We start from the raw sequence: 13,770 nt of genomic DNA, 5'->3' as shown, positions 1-13,770 counted from the left end.
ATTCAGATATGCTCCATAAACTATGTCACACTGTCAATGCAAATGTGATTTTTACACTATTACTTTCCCTTGTTTGGCTGAGTGGCAATATGAGTTTGGAGACTGCAGCAAGGACATCTCCCGCTATAGCAGGAGAATTCCCATTGTGCAGAATGTCACAGATAACTTATTATCAAGACCTAGATGGAGCATGCCTATTACTCCTGTGCTGCAGCCACTTCTTGGCTGCCCATCATTTACCAGTTCACTTCAAGGTTGTTGTTGTTGTTAGGTGCGAAGTCGTGTCCGACCCATCGCGACCCCATGGACAATGATCCTCCAGGCCTTCCTGTCCTCTACCATTCCCCGGAGTCCATTTAAGTTTGCACCTACTGCTTCAGTGACTCCATCCATCCACCTCATTCTCTGTCGTCCCCTTCTTCTTTTGCCCTCGATCTCTCCCAGCATTAGGCTCTTCTCCAGGGAGTCCTTCCTTCTCATGAGGTGGCCAAAATATTTGAGTTTCACTTCAAGGTATTGGCCCTTTATAACCTTGGACCCTCATGTCTGTAGGACTGCCTTCCCCCTATCATAATAGCTTCATTAATCAGTGCAGGCCCTTCTGCAGATTCCATCCTGCAAATGGGCATGTTCGCCAGTTGCCTGTACATAGATGCTTTCTCTGTGTCCCCCAGCACTTTATGGTATGGCCTGCCTGATGAGCTCAGAAAGGTTCCAACTCTATTGGAAATCCACAAACTATGCATATCTGAATTATTCACAAGGGCAGTTTTACATAGGTAACAGAATAGTTCATAAGAATGCTTTAATAAAGGGTAATGGACTGTGGACTATACTGCTATAATATGTATTATATGTTGCTGTATGTATTCTATGTCATTTCTGCATTGTTTCAAACATATTAATACCAACATATTTTGTTTCAGATTTATTTTAGACTTCTGTTGAATATCCTCCAGCTAAAGTACACCCTCTGTGGTGTGTGCCTGAAAACAATTGCAAAGACTAAAATTACAAAAGAGTGCATTGCTTTACAAAGAAAAATAAAAGAGAAATTAAAGAGATTAAAAAATATCAGAACAAAATAACCTGATAGGAATCAATGGTTAATTCATAACAACAAAAAAGTAAATTTCAGGAAAAAGAAATTCTTTATATCAGCGGTATTTTTAACTGATTGCTAATTTTAAGGATTTTATTATTTATTCTTGGTTTCAGATTTCTGCAGTCCCAATCCTATTGCACGTTCATCCTGTTGATTATACCTCTTTATACTGTGTAATCTGTCTCAAGTCCAATTGAGATAAGCAGACTATAGATAAATAATACATATTAATCTCTTTTTCCCCATTGGACTTCTATCATGCTGTTCCAGTGCCTAGAAAACCAAACCATTTTAAAATGGAAATTGTCCTCTCTCCTTTTCCTGTAACAAACCCTGACTTGTGAGGGGAAAAAAACCTTAGGATGTTATCTATAGGAAGGTATTCTGTGCACAATTTTGAACTCTATGTAGTCCTCAAGTTGCAATAAGTCACCTCTAAAGTATGACCAGGAGATTAAGTAGTGTTACCTGTTGCCTAATTTTTTTCTAGCTGTCTGGCTGCTGGTTAGGAAATCTGACACCTGTCACATCACCTGGAATTATACATATTAGTTCTACAATAAAACTTGTGTCCATCAACAATTCACAATCTGTTTCCTTTGATTTTACTTCTCTTGAATTGTTATTGGACAGAAGCCAGTATTTTGCCTTTAGGCTTTCCTTGGGGAGCCTGTGTTTTTTTTTCAGGTAATAAAAATATTACACCTGTAAATGAAGTAACTAAAAATTTCTTCCCTTCCCCCACTACTCAGAGATGCAGTACCAAAAGCTGACCTGAAATACCTGAAGAACTAGCTGTAGCAATATTCTTTGCTTTCACCATGGTAATTCTATTTGGATTGGTGCAAGACAACATTGCCTATGTTATTTAGGGGATTAACATGCATAAAGCATTACTACTAACACTGAGACATATAAAGTGATAAAGTGGTATCTGTTCCTGGACCAGCAAGAGTTTCCGTACTTAAGTGCCATGAGGTTCTTTGAGTTGATTCAATTGGTCATTATCACCATCCCTCCATTGTCTCAGAATTCTGAGCTGCTGAAAAGAGATGGCAGGGTTATTGATGATAAACTTCTTTTTTTGGGAAACCTCAAAGTATACCATAATACAACAGATTAAAACCAATGCATAATCTTATGCATATTTCATTGGAACTGATTCCCTACTGTGTTCAACGGAAAGGATTGTAGCTTTCAACCTAATCATGGTTAGAAATGTCATTTGCTAAGTAAGCAGCTATCATGATTCATGTGGAAATAAAATATTTATAATGCAAAATGGCATGGAAAATCTGAGAACATGGAAACATACATATTTGAATGTCAATATTTATATGCCTTTAACAACATCCAATAGCTTCTAACCCGATTTCTCTCTCTCTCTCTCTCTTTCTATATATATATATATATATATATATATATATATATATATATATATATATATATATATATATATATATATATATATATATATATATATATATATATATATATATATATATATATACCAAAGATGTCTACTTGAGTATTTACATATATGAAAAAGGAGAGTTGGTTTTTATACTCCACTTTTAACTACGCAAAGTAGTTTCAAAGTGGCTTATAATCACCTTCCCTTTCTCTTCCTTCTCTTCCTTCAACAGATACCCTGTGAGCCCTTACAGAACTGCTCTGTGAGAATAGCTCTAACGTGACTGTGACTAACCCAAGGTCACCCAGCTGGCTGCATGTGGAAGAGCAGGGAATTAAACCCAACTGTCCAGATTAGAGCCTGTTGCTCCTAATCACTACACCAAGCTGGCCCTCTGTACAGCAGCATCCATGACACAATGAACTTCCATACATTTCTCAAAGGAAAAGTGATACTTTTCCTGCATATCACTCTTCTTTCATGGACAATGAGAAACTTCCTGGGGCTAAGCATATGTATCTACAGTTCTGTGTGTACACAGTGTCTCTGTCCCAAACCACTCTACAGAGAGCTACATTACTGTGAAAACACCTCAACTTAATCATGATTCCAATGCAAACTGCATGAGTCCACGTTTCTATATAGAAGGGTAATTTATTAGTTAAACATATGTACAAAATCTAAACTGGAAAATAAGGAGAAACCGTACAGCATACTATTTACAATATTTTTTTTACAAATTGTTTTTACAAGAATCATTATTCTCTAAGTACCATGACACACACACACAAATCAACCTTCTCCTTTATAACATATATAAATAAATATGGAATTTTAATTTTTAACGGATCATTATAAGAACATGATTTCTACAGCCAATTTAGTTCAAAGATAAGTAATTCTTTTCTCTCTGCACTACAATATAATTACATAGAAAAGAAAAATATTTTTACATATAGAACCTCTGTTAATTACTTTGTAAATTGTACTTTACTAATATATTCAATAGAGATGATACAGTCATACACTTCATGCCTATAACTGAGTTATGAGTTCTGGCATGCAAAACCATATAGCTCCATCAACATCTGTAGGTATTCATTTATTTTTTTTAAATAAAGTTTTGAAATTTAAAAAAAACATGCAATTTATAAGCATCATATTCCTGGATTATAATACACAAATGTGTATGACATTTATATTAACTTGTGCATCCACAGGTTCTGATAAAAAGATTTAAGAACACTTGGCAAAGAAAGGATACTTAAAAATAAATAAGTTAGTATCTCAACAGCTTTTAAAGAATAATGAGGGAAGCACTTTTTTTTTTAAGGGATAATACACTGGAATGAAGCCACTTGGTCCCTGTCCTATATTTTTGAGCTCTGATTGAAGACATATAACCATCTTAAACCCTGTTTCTGTACAAAAAAATCACAGACATACATTTCAGTGACTCAAATACAATTTTAGCATCTGTTTGCCTATATGAAAAAGTAGGGGATGTAAAACAGAAATATATGGAAGTGTGCCTCTTAGGGTTTATGAATGGGTTGTGTATGAGCAGATTTACACGTATACCTATACACCTTGATTACTCAAAACCTGATTGCTTGCCATTGTATTGGAAGCAAGTTCTATCTGTGGGCATTTTATCAGCAATGTACATCAATAAAGTGTAATGATGCAAGTTACAACCATTGAATGATACACAGAGTGAGAAGTTCCATGTGCATTTCTATTTTGTCTCCAGTTCTATCAGTAAGATTTTTTTTGCTGAGATGTGAATGCATATATCCCTTACTATTTCTTTCTGTTACTCTATACCTGCAACTTAATGTTCTAACTCCACAGAGTTTGACATGTCAAGTGATGTCAAATCCTGATAGTATTTCATACATTTTAGTCTTTACAATGTTTCCATGCAGTAACTATGGGATGGGCTGCTCTCAAATTTCACTAATACTTAGGGAATAACTCTGTCCTTGCTTTTCTGTCTCCATAACAAAGCCTGTAAATACTACTATGACTTTTCTTGCCCTTTTAGAAAAAAGTTTCCTCTCATCTCTCAAAAAATCTTAAAATTACCAAAAGCCTCTTTTTAAGCTGTAAAGAAATACATAAACATGGAAATGTGGTACAACCCTGTTATTCACCAATTAGGGTGGGGAAGGACCACTGTTTCTTCTGGGACAGAACAGCTAAATTGTTCATGACTGTGTACCATAGAGGATACAAAGATGCTGGATAGATAAGAAACTTTCTATTGTCCATGTTAAATGATGTTTACAAAATAATGGGGGGGAGGGGAAATAAGTGTAACCATGGGTTGGATCCAACCACCTTTTCTACTGATTTAAAAATAATAAGGAGAATTGGGCCACCAAAATAGACTGAGAATTATGCAGACTTGCACAAAGAAAAATCACAAAGTATGGGGACCATAGCAAGGAGGAATATAATTAAGAACTGAGTAAAAAAGCTGGCTGGATCTAATACAAGTATTGCATTACAGAAAATATGTGGGATTAATTGGGCTAATAAGGTACTTGGTTTGCTCAAAGGAGTTGCTCACATAATAAATGGTACAGATCTCTGAATATTTAAGAACATTCCAAATTCTACCATCCTGATCTGAGCACTATACGTACAAAAGTGTTCACTTCCATATGAAGCTCTTCCCAATGTGGGGGCTTCCAAGGAAATGATCTGTGCATGTTTTTATTTATGCAATGCTTCCACGACAACAGAAATGAATGGATAAGCCATGGCCTGCTGGGATGCACAACACATATTTTTAAGAACACATGTGAATTTCTCTATTTTTTGGTTAACTGGCTGATTATTAAGCAATGGAGAGGGAATATTTTGCCAGGAATCAACTGCAACTTTGAACTTAAACTTATCTTTTTCACAGATTTGTCTAGATGACATTTAAAGATCATGATCCACACCCCACTTAAGCGAAACCACTACATACCACCTTTCTCTTAATGCACTGGCTTTCTGCAAATGTTATCTGGAAATGTTAACATTCACACATGAATGTCACATATGAAAGCTGACAGATGCCATATTTTGAGGAGAAAAAATTCTATTCTGCCGTCATGGATTGATTTGGATTTTATAAATCATTAGATACAAGTTTTGTTTGTCACTGCAACTTACACCAGATTGGATTTCGTCAACTAATAAGGATTTAACTGTGAAATTTTGAATAACATCAAGTTTAAAAATTCTGAATAATTGGGGTGGGGACAAGCATATTTGAAAAGACTGTGTCACACATTGTAGCCTATGATGACAATAAATCACTATGCTTAAGATACTTTTTTTCACAGATGACACGTCTTTTCTTACATGGATACAGTTGATCCTTTCATGACACTTCAGCCTGGCATTAGTACAAGCATGTTTCTTTTAGTCCATATGATGCAGATGTATCTAAACAATTCATCCACCAGAAGCATATGTCATTCTGTACTTCAATATATGTGCATTTTTCTGATCTTCTTGCAAGAGCTCAGTTTATAATTTTTCCAGCTGATCCAATGAATATTAATATTTTTCAGGTGGTGGCTTGTAGTGATGTGGATGGTGCTGTTTCAGATGCGGCCCTAAAAATGAACAAGTTGCTGAAGTAACTATAAGTTTTTTTTAATAAATCCAAACGTTATATTAATGTTTGTAGGAAAAAAGTAATGCTGTATTTCACTACCAGAAGAAATACTAGTAGCAGCAGCAGTAGTAGGAGTACAGTTGGGTTTAGCTCCTAAGGTGTTATAGTATTGGTGCAATAGCACTTCCTGTAATGTAATGGAAGAGGAGTCAGGTATGATTGAAGGCCATTCATGTTGCTTAAGATCCAACCCAAGATCAAGAGTCAGTTCTTTTGCATTTCTGATGTCACCAAATAAGTTTGTGAGGAATAAGGAGCGGTGACCAGAAACTAGACTAATTATGAATTTAAGTGGGTTTTTGGAAGGATCTGATGTCAATCTGTAATGACTTAAGGGACCCCAGTTCTTTTTTGCCATTAGGACTGGGCCTAGGCTCACTATGGCTTGCAGATACCGGGGAGAGAGGGAGCTGCCCTTTCAGGCTATTCCAATCTGAACAGTCTTATTGCTGCTCACTGGGGTGTGTAAAAGAGATGGCTGATTACACAGGGAAATTAGGTAAAAATTTCTATAGCATAGCCACTATTAAGTGCTGAGGTTTTCAGGTACATCTTATATTCAAAAATTAAGCAGTAACATACAGATTGATATGTTACCTATTTTTGTTTGTGCAAAGGAAGGAAACAACGTCTCCTTTTGCATGCACATGACTCAGTCAAGAGCTGTGGCTGGTCAACACTCACTGTGTGGAGATGTCAGCAAATCAGGTGTTCGGAATGATTTGATTATGGCTGGTCCCTCTCCATTTGTTGTCAGCACCTGGACTTCTAATCGGTAAAGAGTTGATGGCCTCAGATTGGGCACAGTCAGAACATAGTGATCCTTAAAGGAAAATAGAAGCTATTATGGCAAGAGGAAAAGGGTACTGAAGAGATCAAAAATGTCATCATCATTGATCTAACACAAGTGTCCAATCCTCCCCCATATCTGTAACACAACAGACACTTACTACTGGCAATATTTGTGACTGGGAAATAATACTGTTGGGCAAACTATTTTGCCTGCTTTCTGTTGTGACCTCTGCCCAAGTGACTTGGAAACCTGTCATGGGTTGGTGAAGATTTTCCTTTGATATTTTCCAGGAAAAGTGGCCTGTAATATTTACTGCCTGAACAATGAAAGAGGCGGAGAGATTCTCAGGTTTTGCCAACACTTTGGAGACAATTGAAGCTGAAACAAACAGCAAGTCATAAGACGTTAGTATTTCTGTCAAGGTTTAAAAAACAGTTTTTAAAAACAAATACACAAATAGTAATGTGACATCTTAAACTTTTAAGTTTGCAATTTTGCCTAATTTTCTAGCTATTTTTCCTCCCTGTTGTCTAAGAATACATAATTTAGTAATGAAGGTAATTCCATTCTCGCCACTGTTCTATTCAGTTTGGACCTTTTTTTTTTCTTTTGACTTGTGCTGTTTCAGTCTACATTTTTCCTTTACCAGACCAAAATCTCCTGCTTGATCAGATCCTACAAATCTGATAGAGGAACAGCCATTTAACTTGGAAGAAGTCTTCAAACTTTGCTAAAATGGCTTGTGGAATTCCTACTACTGTGTCCTTTTTCTCAATATATCCTTTCCATGGATTTAGATCAGAGGTAGTCAAACTGCGGCCCTCCAGATGCCCATGGACTACAATTCCCATGAGCCCCCTGCCTGGTCTATTCTAATTGGCAATTGGTGTCTAGAAAAAAGATCTTTCTTGACACATGCTACATAAGATCTTTTACTAGCAGATGATGAATCTGGATCTGTGGACTTAATCTGGATTTTTAAAAAATCATTTCAGTTTGCATTTGAAACATGTAATGAAGTAGAACGACAATCTCTTCCTCTCTTTCCTTCCTGAATACATTATCACTTTTCATCCATTTCCTCTTAAGAAATCTTATCTTAGTTCAGTTTACTTTGCTTTACATTTCTTCAAATGAGGAAACATTCCTTCATATATTACTCAAATCTGTTTTGCAGTTGTCTTTGCCGCACTGAGCCATCATATTTGTGTTCCTTCTAGCATTTTAAAGAGAAAACAGCTTTTTAAATGGCCTGCTTCTGTTTCATGCAGAGTTACTATATTGTTTATGTCTAGTGGCTTGTCTATAAATGGCTTCTATTGTTACATTGCTTTAACTGCAAGCTGTTTCAAGCATGGGTCCAAAAAGGAGGCAAAGAAATATCTTAAACCCATCTCTTTTTCAGTACATTTTATTTATTTCTTGCTTCTAGATAAACCTCTGGATTAAATCTTGTTTATGGTAATCCCTAATACAGTTTTGTGCAATTGACTGTTGGTGGGATCCAGGTGATCCAAATGAGTTGAGGACCTCCAGCCCAGGAGGATGGGAGAGATGCCAGCAGTTCCCCATTACTGCTAATGGTGACCCTGAAGGAGAAAGAGCCACAGAAGGCTGCAGGCTGTACAGGGGCAGCAGTGATGCCAGCCCTGAGGAAGCAGCTGGGGCTGCTGCACACAAGGAGCATAACAGGACAGTCCCAAGAGATGCTGGGGCATGAACAGTAGGCCACCAGGTAGGAGGAGGACCTGGGGAAACTAAGAACAGTGTATTACACCTCCAGCCACATAAGAAGGGGGTGCAGGCACATGCAGCATGGTGAAGAGACAGAGCAACCTCGGGAGAAGTATAGCCCAGGGAACCAGGCCTCCATCAGGAGGAGAGTGGGGCACAGCGGAAGGCTATCTAGAAAACTTGGGGGCATGCAGGGCAGGCAGGGAAGGGATAAAGGGGAGATGGCAAGTCAGGTCAGGAAGGAAGCAGGGTGTGGAGTTAGTGAGCAGAACTCCATGGCCAAGGGGTTGAGGAAAAGCAGCTGCTATTGCCCCCCCCCCCATTCTGAGACCCTGCTAAATCTCTTCTTCCTCTTTCCATGGTAGTCTCGGGCAGCAGTCCCCTGGGCAGAGGTAATCCCGAAACAGACAATTGTTTTCTCCTCCCCCTAGCAGTCACCTGTTTCCTGTTTTTCATATTCTGTTGAATAAGTGTATCCATTGTTGTATTCATTATAACACATTATTAAATTGATATGTGAAGTTATTCATATTGTATACAGATAATAAACTGTGTAATAATGACTGTCTTTTTTTTCAGCTGAATGCCTGAGGTGGTGTATGACAACTGGTTAAATTTCTATCACACAACTGTGAAATGTATATAGTCAAAAAGTCAGTAGTCCTATGTGATACCTGTCTCTAGCCCTGTTTACAAGTTACAGAAACACACAGACAATCCTCATATATTTTTCCTTTAAATGTACACTGAATAATTATGGTTACATTTAATGCATGTATAGTTCAATGTGTTGTTTCAACCCCACACTGGTCAAAGTACTGTTTCCTAATTTCATTTCTAAAGTGAGCATGCATTGGTGTGTCCTCCCCCGAGAAAGAAAAAAGATATACTGGACACATGCAGGATATGTGTGTGTTCACTGTAACATTCAGACAGGGCTTTTATGCTACAAATAAATGTTGTAAAATGCATTTCTATGACTACATAGGAACTGGAAAGTGGTAAATATGGTTGCATTCCTAAATTCTAACATAATACTATGCTATCACAACATGAATGGTTTTACTTGTACAAGTGTCCTCTCTATTAGCTATATTTTGAAGAAGTAAGGTAGAAAAGATCATATGAAATCTTCATATTGATGTTACAATGGCATAAATTTTAGACACTGGTATTTGGATATGCAGTTATATGAATAACTCCTCCATAATTATTCTGAATTTGTCAGCACGTTTTAGAGAACATGACTGCCTACAAATGAACTCAATGGTTGTCAGAGGTCTACTTACCTCCTTCAGTAGGACAGCTCATCTGCTTGTGTTTTTTTCCTTTAAGATCAGAACAAGATGGAGTACTAAAGAAAATACTCTCAGCCTTCAACCGACCTTTGGACCTTGCTGGTTGAACTGTAACTTTGTATTTGCATGAAAACAACAGATTCTGAAGAATTATATAATTTTCCTACAAGCAAAAATGGAAGATAATAGGAGATTTTCAATAAGGTTTAGCAAATTTATAGATAAATGACATCTAGGAAACCTTTTACTTTCCCCTAGGATAAATCGGGTTTCAAATTACCCTCAGCCCCAACTCTATCATAGTCTGATCAAATTACCCTCAGCCCCAAAATGATCTTAATTAAGAAAACAAGAAAAAAGATTCATTACAATATTTTTGTAAAATAGTTGTTTATCATTTGATTAAGTTGTCTTCTCCAGTTCTATTTGTCCCTATAAGCCATGATCATACATCACTTCCATTAATTTTGGAGATGAATCATAGTTAACTTTTGTTTTATGAATTGTACTCTGCCTTGGGCCTGTTAGTGGAAAGGAGGTATATAATTATTTTAAACAAACAAGCTTTGAAATCTGCCCATCTCCTCTGGACCATAACTGGGCCCCTGTTGTGAATACAGCACAAAATATACTATGCTACCTTTCCCCTGAAAACAATTGAGAATGGAAGCTAATAGGAGATTCTCAATTAGATTTAAAAAGGACTATTTTCCTTCCTTGCGTGTGCTTTTTTGATGGTTACTTTGCTTGCATTTTCAGTTTTCAAGTTAGAAGACTAAATATCCACTTACATATGTGATACCACTGGATTTTTCAGGCCCTTTTGTCTCATTGTGTGTACAAGATTCTGGGAACCACTGGACATGGTATCTACTCCTCCCGGCAGCATCTAAGTCAAATAAAAAATACACATAGAATAGTCTTATGTGCTAAAGATGCTAACAACTTTTAATGGCCTCTGATTTAAATGCAGGATACCATTGACACCTGAAGCACACTTAGTATGCATAAGAATTCCATTCTTACACAATAAAAGGAGACCATATTTATATGATCAAGCAAAAATAGCACAGGAATCCAATATACATTAGACAAGCTGAAACTGAAACATCACATTATTTCCAGTAAGAGGGCCAAGCACACTTCACAAAACAAAGATGACAGATGAGAAACTGCACCAATTATCAGTTATGTATTGTACAGAGTTAAGCAATATGACACCACTTGAGAAAGTTAATGTCTAGGAGTGTGCTGTTTAGGCTTGCCAACCTTCAGATAATTGCTGGAAATCTCCCAGAATTACAATGGTCTCCAGATGACAGAGAAAATGGCTTCCTTGGATAGTGGACTCCTTGGAAAGCTAAACTAAATTCCCTCCCCAGATCACATCCTCCCTATACTCCTCCTCCCAAATCTCCAGCTATCTCCCAGCCCAGTGATGTTTTACTGAGGTTAAATGCTTAAGAAGATCTTAGAAGACTGTTTTCTTAGTTGGGGTTTTAAGCCTAAATTTTATACCACCTTTGAGGCAGTATAAATACAAAAGTACAACTTAGGCAAACAAAATCATATTGAACATGGTATTTACAATGATAGTGGATATAATACATATGAACCAATGAACAAAAAAAGAATACATATATATATATAGCTATGCTTCCCAACCATATTCTGCATGGTCAAACTACTTCTGGGGTATCTTGAAGCCTGAAGAATGTTTCACGGGTTTGTAAGTGGTAAAAAAGTTGAGAAATGCTGGACTAAGGAGAAAGACCACAGATGTGCTCAAACAAATTATATATTCACGTATATATTATATATTAGTTCCACTTAATATTTCCAAAATGACCATCTGGGCAGCACTGTCTGGGACAGAGGAACCTGCTATCCGGCCAGTGTTCCCTCTCCAGCGGGCCAATCCGGATCAGCTGGCCCCTGGAGCAACCACCTCCATGAGCTATGTGCCCAGCCTTACCACCAGACACTTCCTGGATGGCGAGGAGGACACTCCCATGGCTCACGCCCTTCCCTGAGCCTGTACCTGGCTGCCAGCCCATCCCACACGAAGCCTGGCCCGTCGGCCCACACCACTGCAGACCTTCAAACTATGACAACCCACCGCCGCTAGAGCTGCTCACCACCACCTCGGTCATCAGCGAGCCACTTGCCCTGCTTCGACACCACAGGCTGGCTGAGTGCCAAAGATGTCTCTCCCTCTCCTCACTGCACTACCCCAAGCTGGGGCTGGCTGCCAGCAGCCTGCGCATCTTGCATGCAGCCCCGGCCACTGCCCCACACGCCTCCACACCATGCTGTGGTGGCACATGGTGTCTCCACCTGCCCACCAGTGCCCGCCCTGCCCCAAATTGCGCCAAGCCCCTAGGCCAACAGACCTGAGCGCCCACCACCTCTGATGCGACGCTGCCCCTTCACCTTCATGCAAGCACCGAGACTGCCCCATCTGCCGGACAGCCCGCCACCTGCCACCTCCATTTCCCTGCTGCCGCCACCCCTGCATGCTGCCCCACCAACTACATGGCCATCCTGCCACCACGACGGCTAGATGCAGCCAACGCTTCAGGTACGTTCCCCCCCACACTGCCCATTCTTACTCACACATCCCGTTAGTGCCCATTGCATTCCTGGATGCAATGGGCTTTTTTGCTAGTATGTGATGTGACGTGACCTTACACGTGTAAGCGACCTTACACGTGTAAGCACACACGTGTATATAAAATTCAATGAAGAACTATACAAAATAACTATAAGGTGATTCTGTATGGAGTTAATTTTGTATATGGCAACAGCAGTGATAACAAAAACTACATCATTTTTATTCAAGTTTGGCTTTGAAGTTTCTCCATATGCTAACAGTCTCAGAAAAAGAGGAATCAAGAACTTATTTGCAATAAGTGTGAACAGTATAAGTGGGAACTAGAACATGTTGCTGAATCAAGTAGTTCAATAGTTGGCAACAATGGCTTTCATTTCTTGCGTAACTATCAATTTGTCAAAAAATAATTTTCATACCTGTCAGACAATCTACATCCATCATCAGCAACAATATTCAACTGCTTTGTACAATTCTCTATTTACAAATGGGATCTATTCAAAGCCTGAATTTTTCATCTGCACTCACTCAGCACTCTATTTGATCTTTAATATAAACATTAAAATACTTTGTACTTTATAAGCTTTTACTGAAAGCAAACAATGATTGCCAGTACAGTAGAGAAGAGTCTGAAATGCATTTAGCTATTCTCCATTAAAAAAAATAGTTATTTCTGTTATAGCAGAACACATCTATATTTGAGACTAGGAAAATCATCATAAAAGAAAAACATATGCAGGAGGTCAAAATTCTCAAACATCACTCCCCATTTATTATTATTATTATTATTATTATTATTATTATTATTATTATTATTATTATTATTATTATTATTATTATTATATTTATTATTATATTTATTATTATATTTATTATTATATTTATTATTATATTTATTATTATATTTATTATTATATTTATTATTATATTTATTATTATATTTATTATTATATTTATTTCCCGCCTCTCCTAACAGGCTTACTTACTTAAGTGGGGCTATGACTATGTATAACAGACTCATACTATTCTTTATCTAGAACCTGCAGACTACTAGACATTCATGCAATTGATGTTATTTCCCCCCAAAGGAATGCTGGAACTGCATTTCTGTGAATACAACTTTAATAGAAGCATTG

General features: G+C 37.7%; 1 protein-coding gene across 4 annotated transcripts in view; it reads right to left on the bottom strand.

Annotated features, from left to right (window-relative positions):
- Positions 1–3,147: 3,147 nt before the first annotated feature.
- The window catches only part of ANOS1 (anosmin 1), a 263,372-nt gene continuing 252,749 nt past the window's right edge, over positions 3,148–13,770 (bottom strand). For 3 of the 4 annotated variants that reach the window (XM_077343277.1, XM_077343276.1, XM_077343275.1), the window contains 5 exons: positions 10,815–10,912; positions 10,015–10,186; positions 7,149–7,369; positions 6,883–7,021; positions 3,148–6,136 (listed from right to left, as the gene is read on the bottom strand). In XM_077343277.1, the coding sequence (XP_077199392.1) occupies positions 6,078–6,136; positions 6,883–7,021; positions 7,149–7,369; positions 10,015–10,186; positions 10,815–10,912 (689 nt within the window). In that variant the 3' untranslated portion in view covers positions 3,148–6,077. The remainder of the gene's footprint in view (positions 6,137–6,882; positions 7,022–7,148; positions 7,370–10,014; positions 10,187–10,814; positions 10,913–13,770) is intronic. The other variant, XM_077343278.1, reaches the window with a different exon arrangement.

The sequence above is a fragment of the Paroedura picta genome, chromosome 6 (genome assembly GCF_049243985.1).
Source record: "Paroedura picta isolate Pp20150507F chromosome 6, Ppicta_v3.0, whole genome shotgun sequence".
Lineage (NCBI taxonomy): Eukaryota > Metazoa > Chordata > Lepidosauria > Squamata > Gekkonidae > Paroedura > Paroedura picta.
This window is presented reverse-complemented; position numbering and strand designations above follow the sequence as displayed.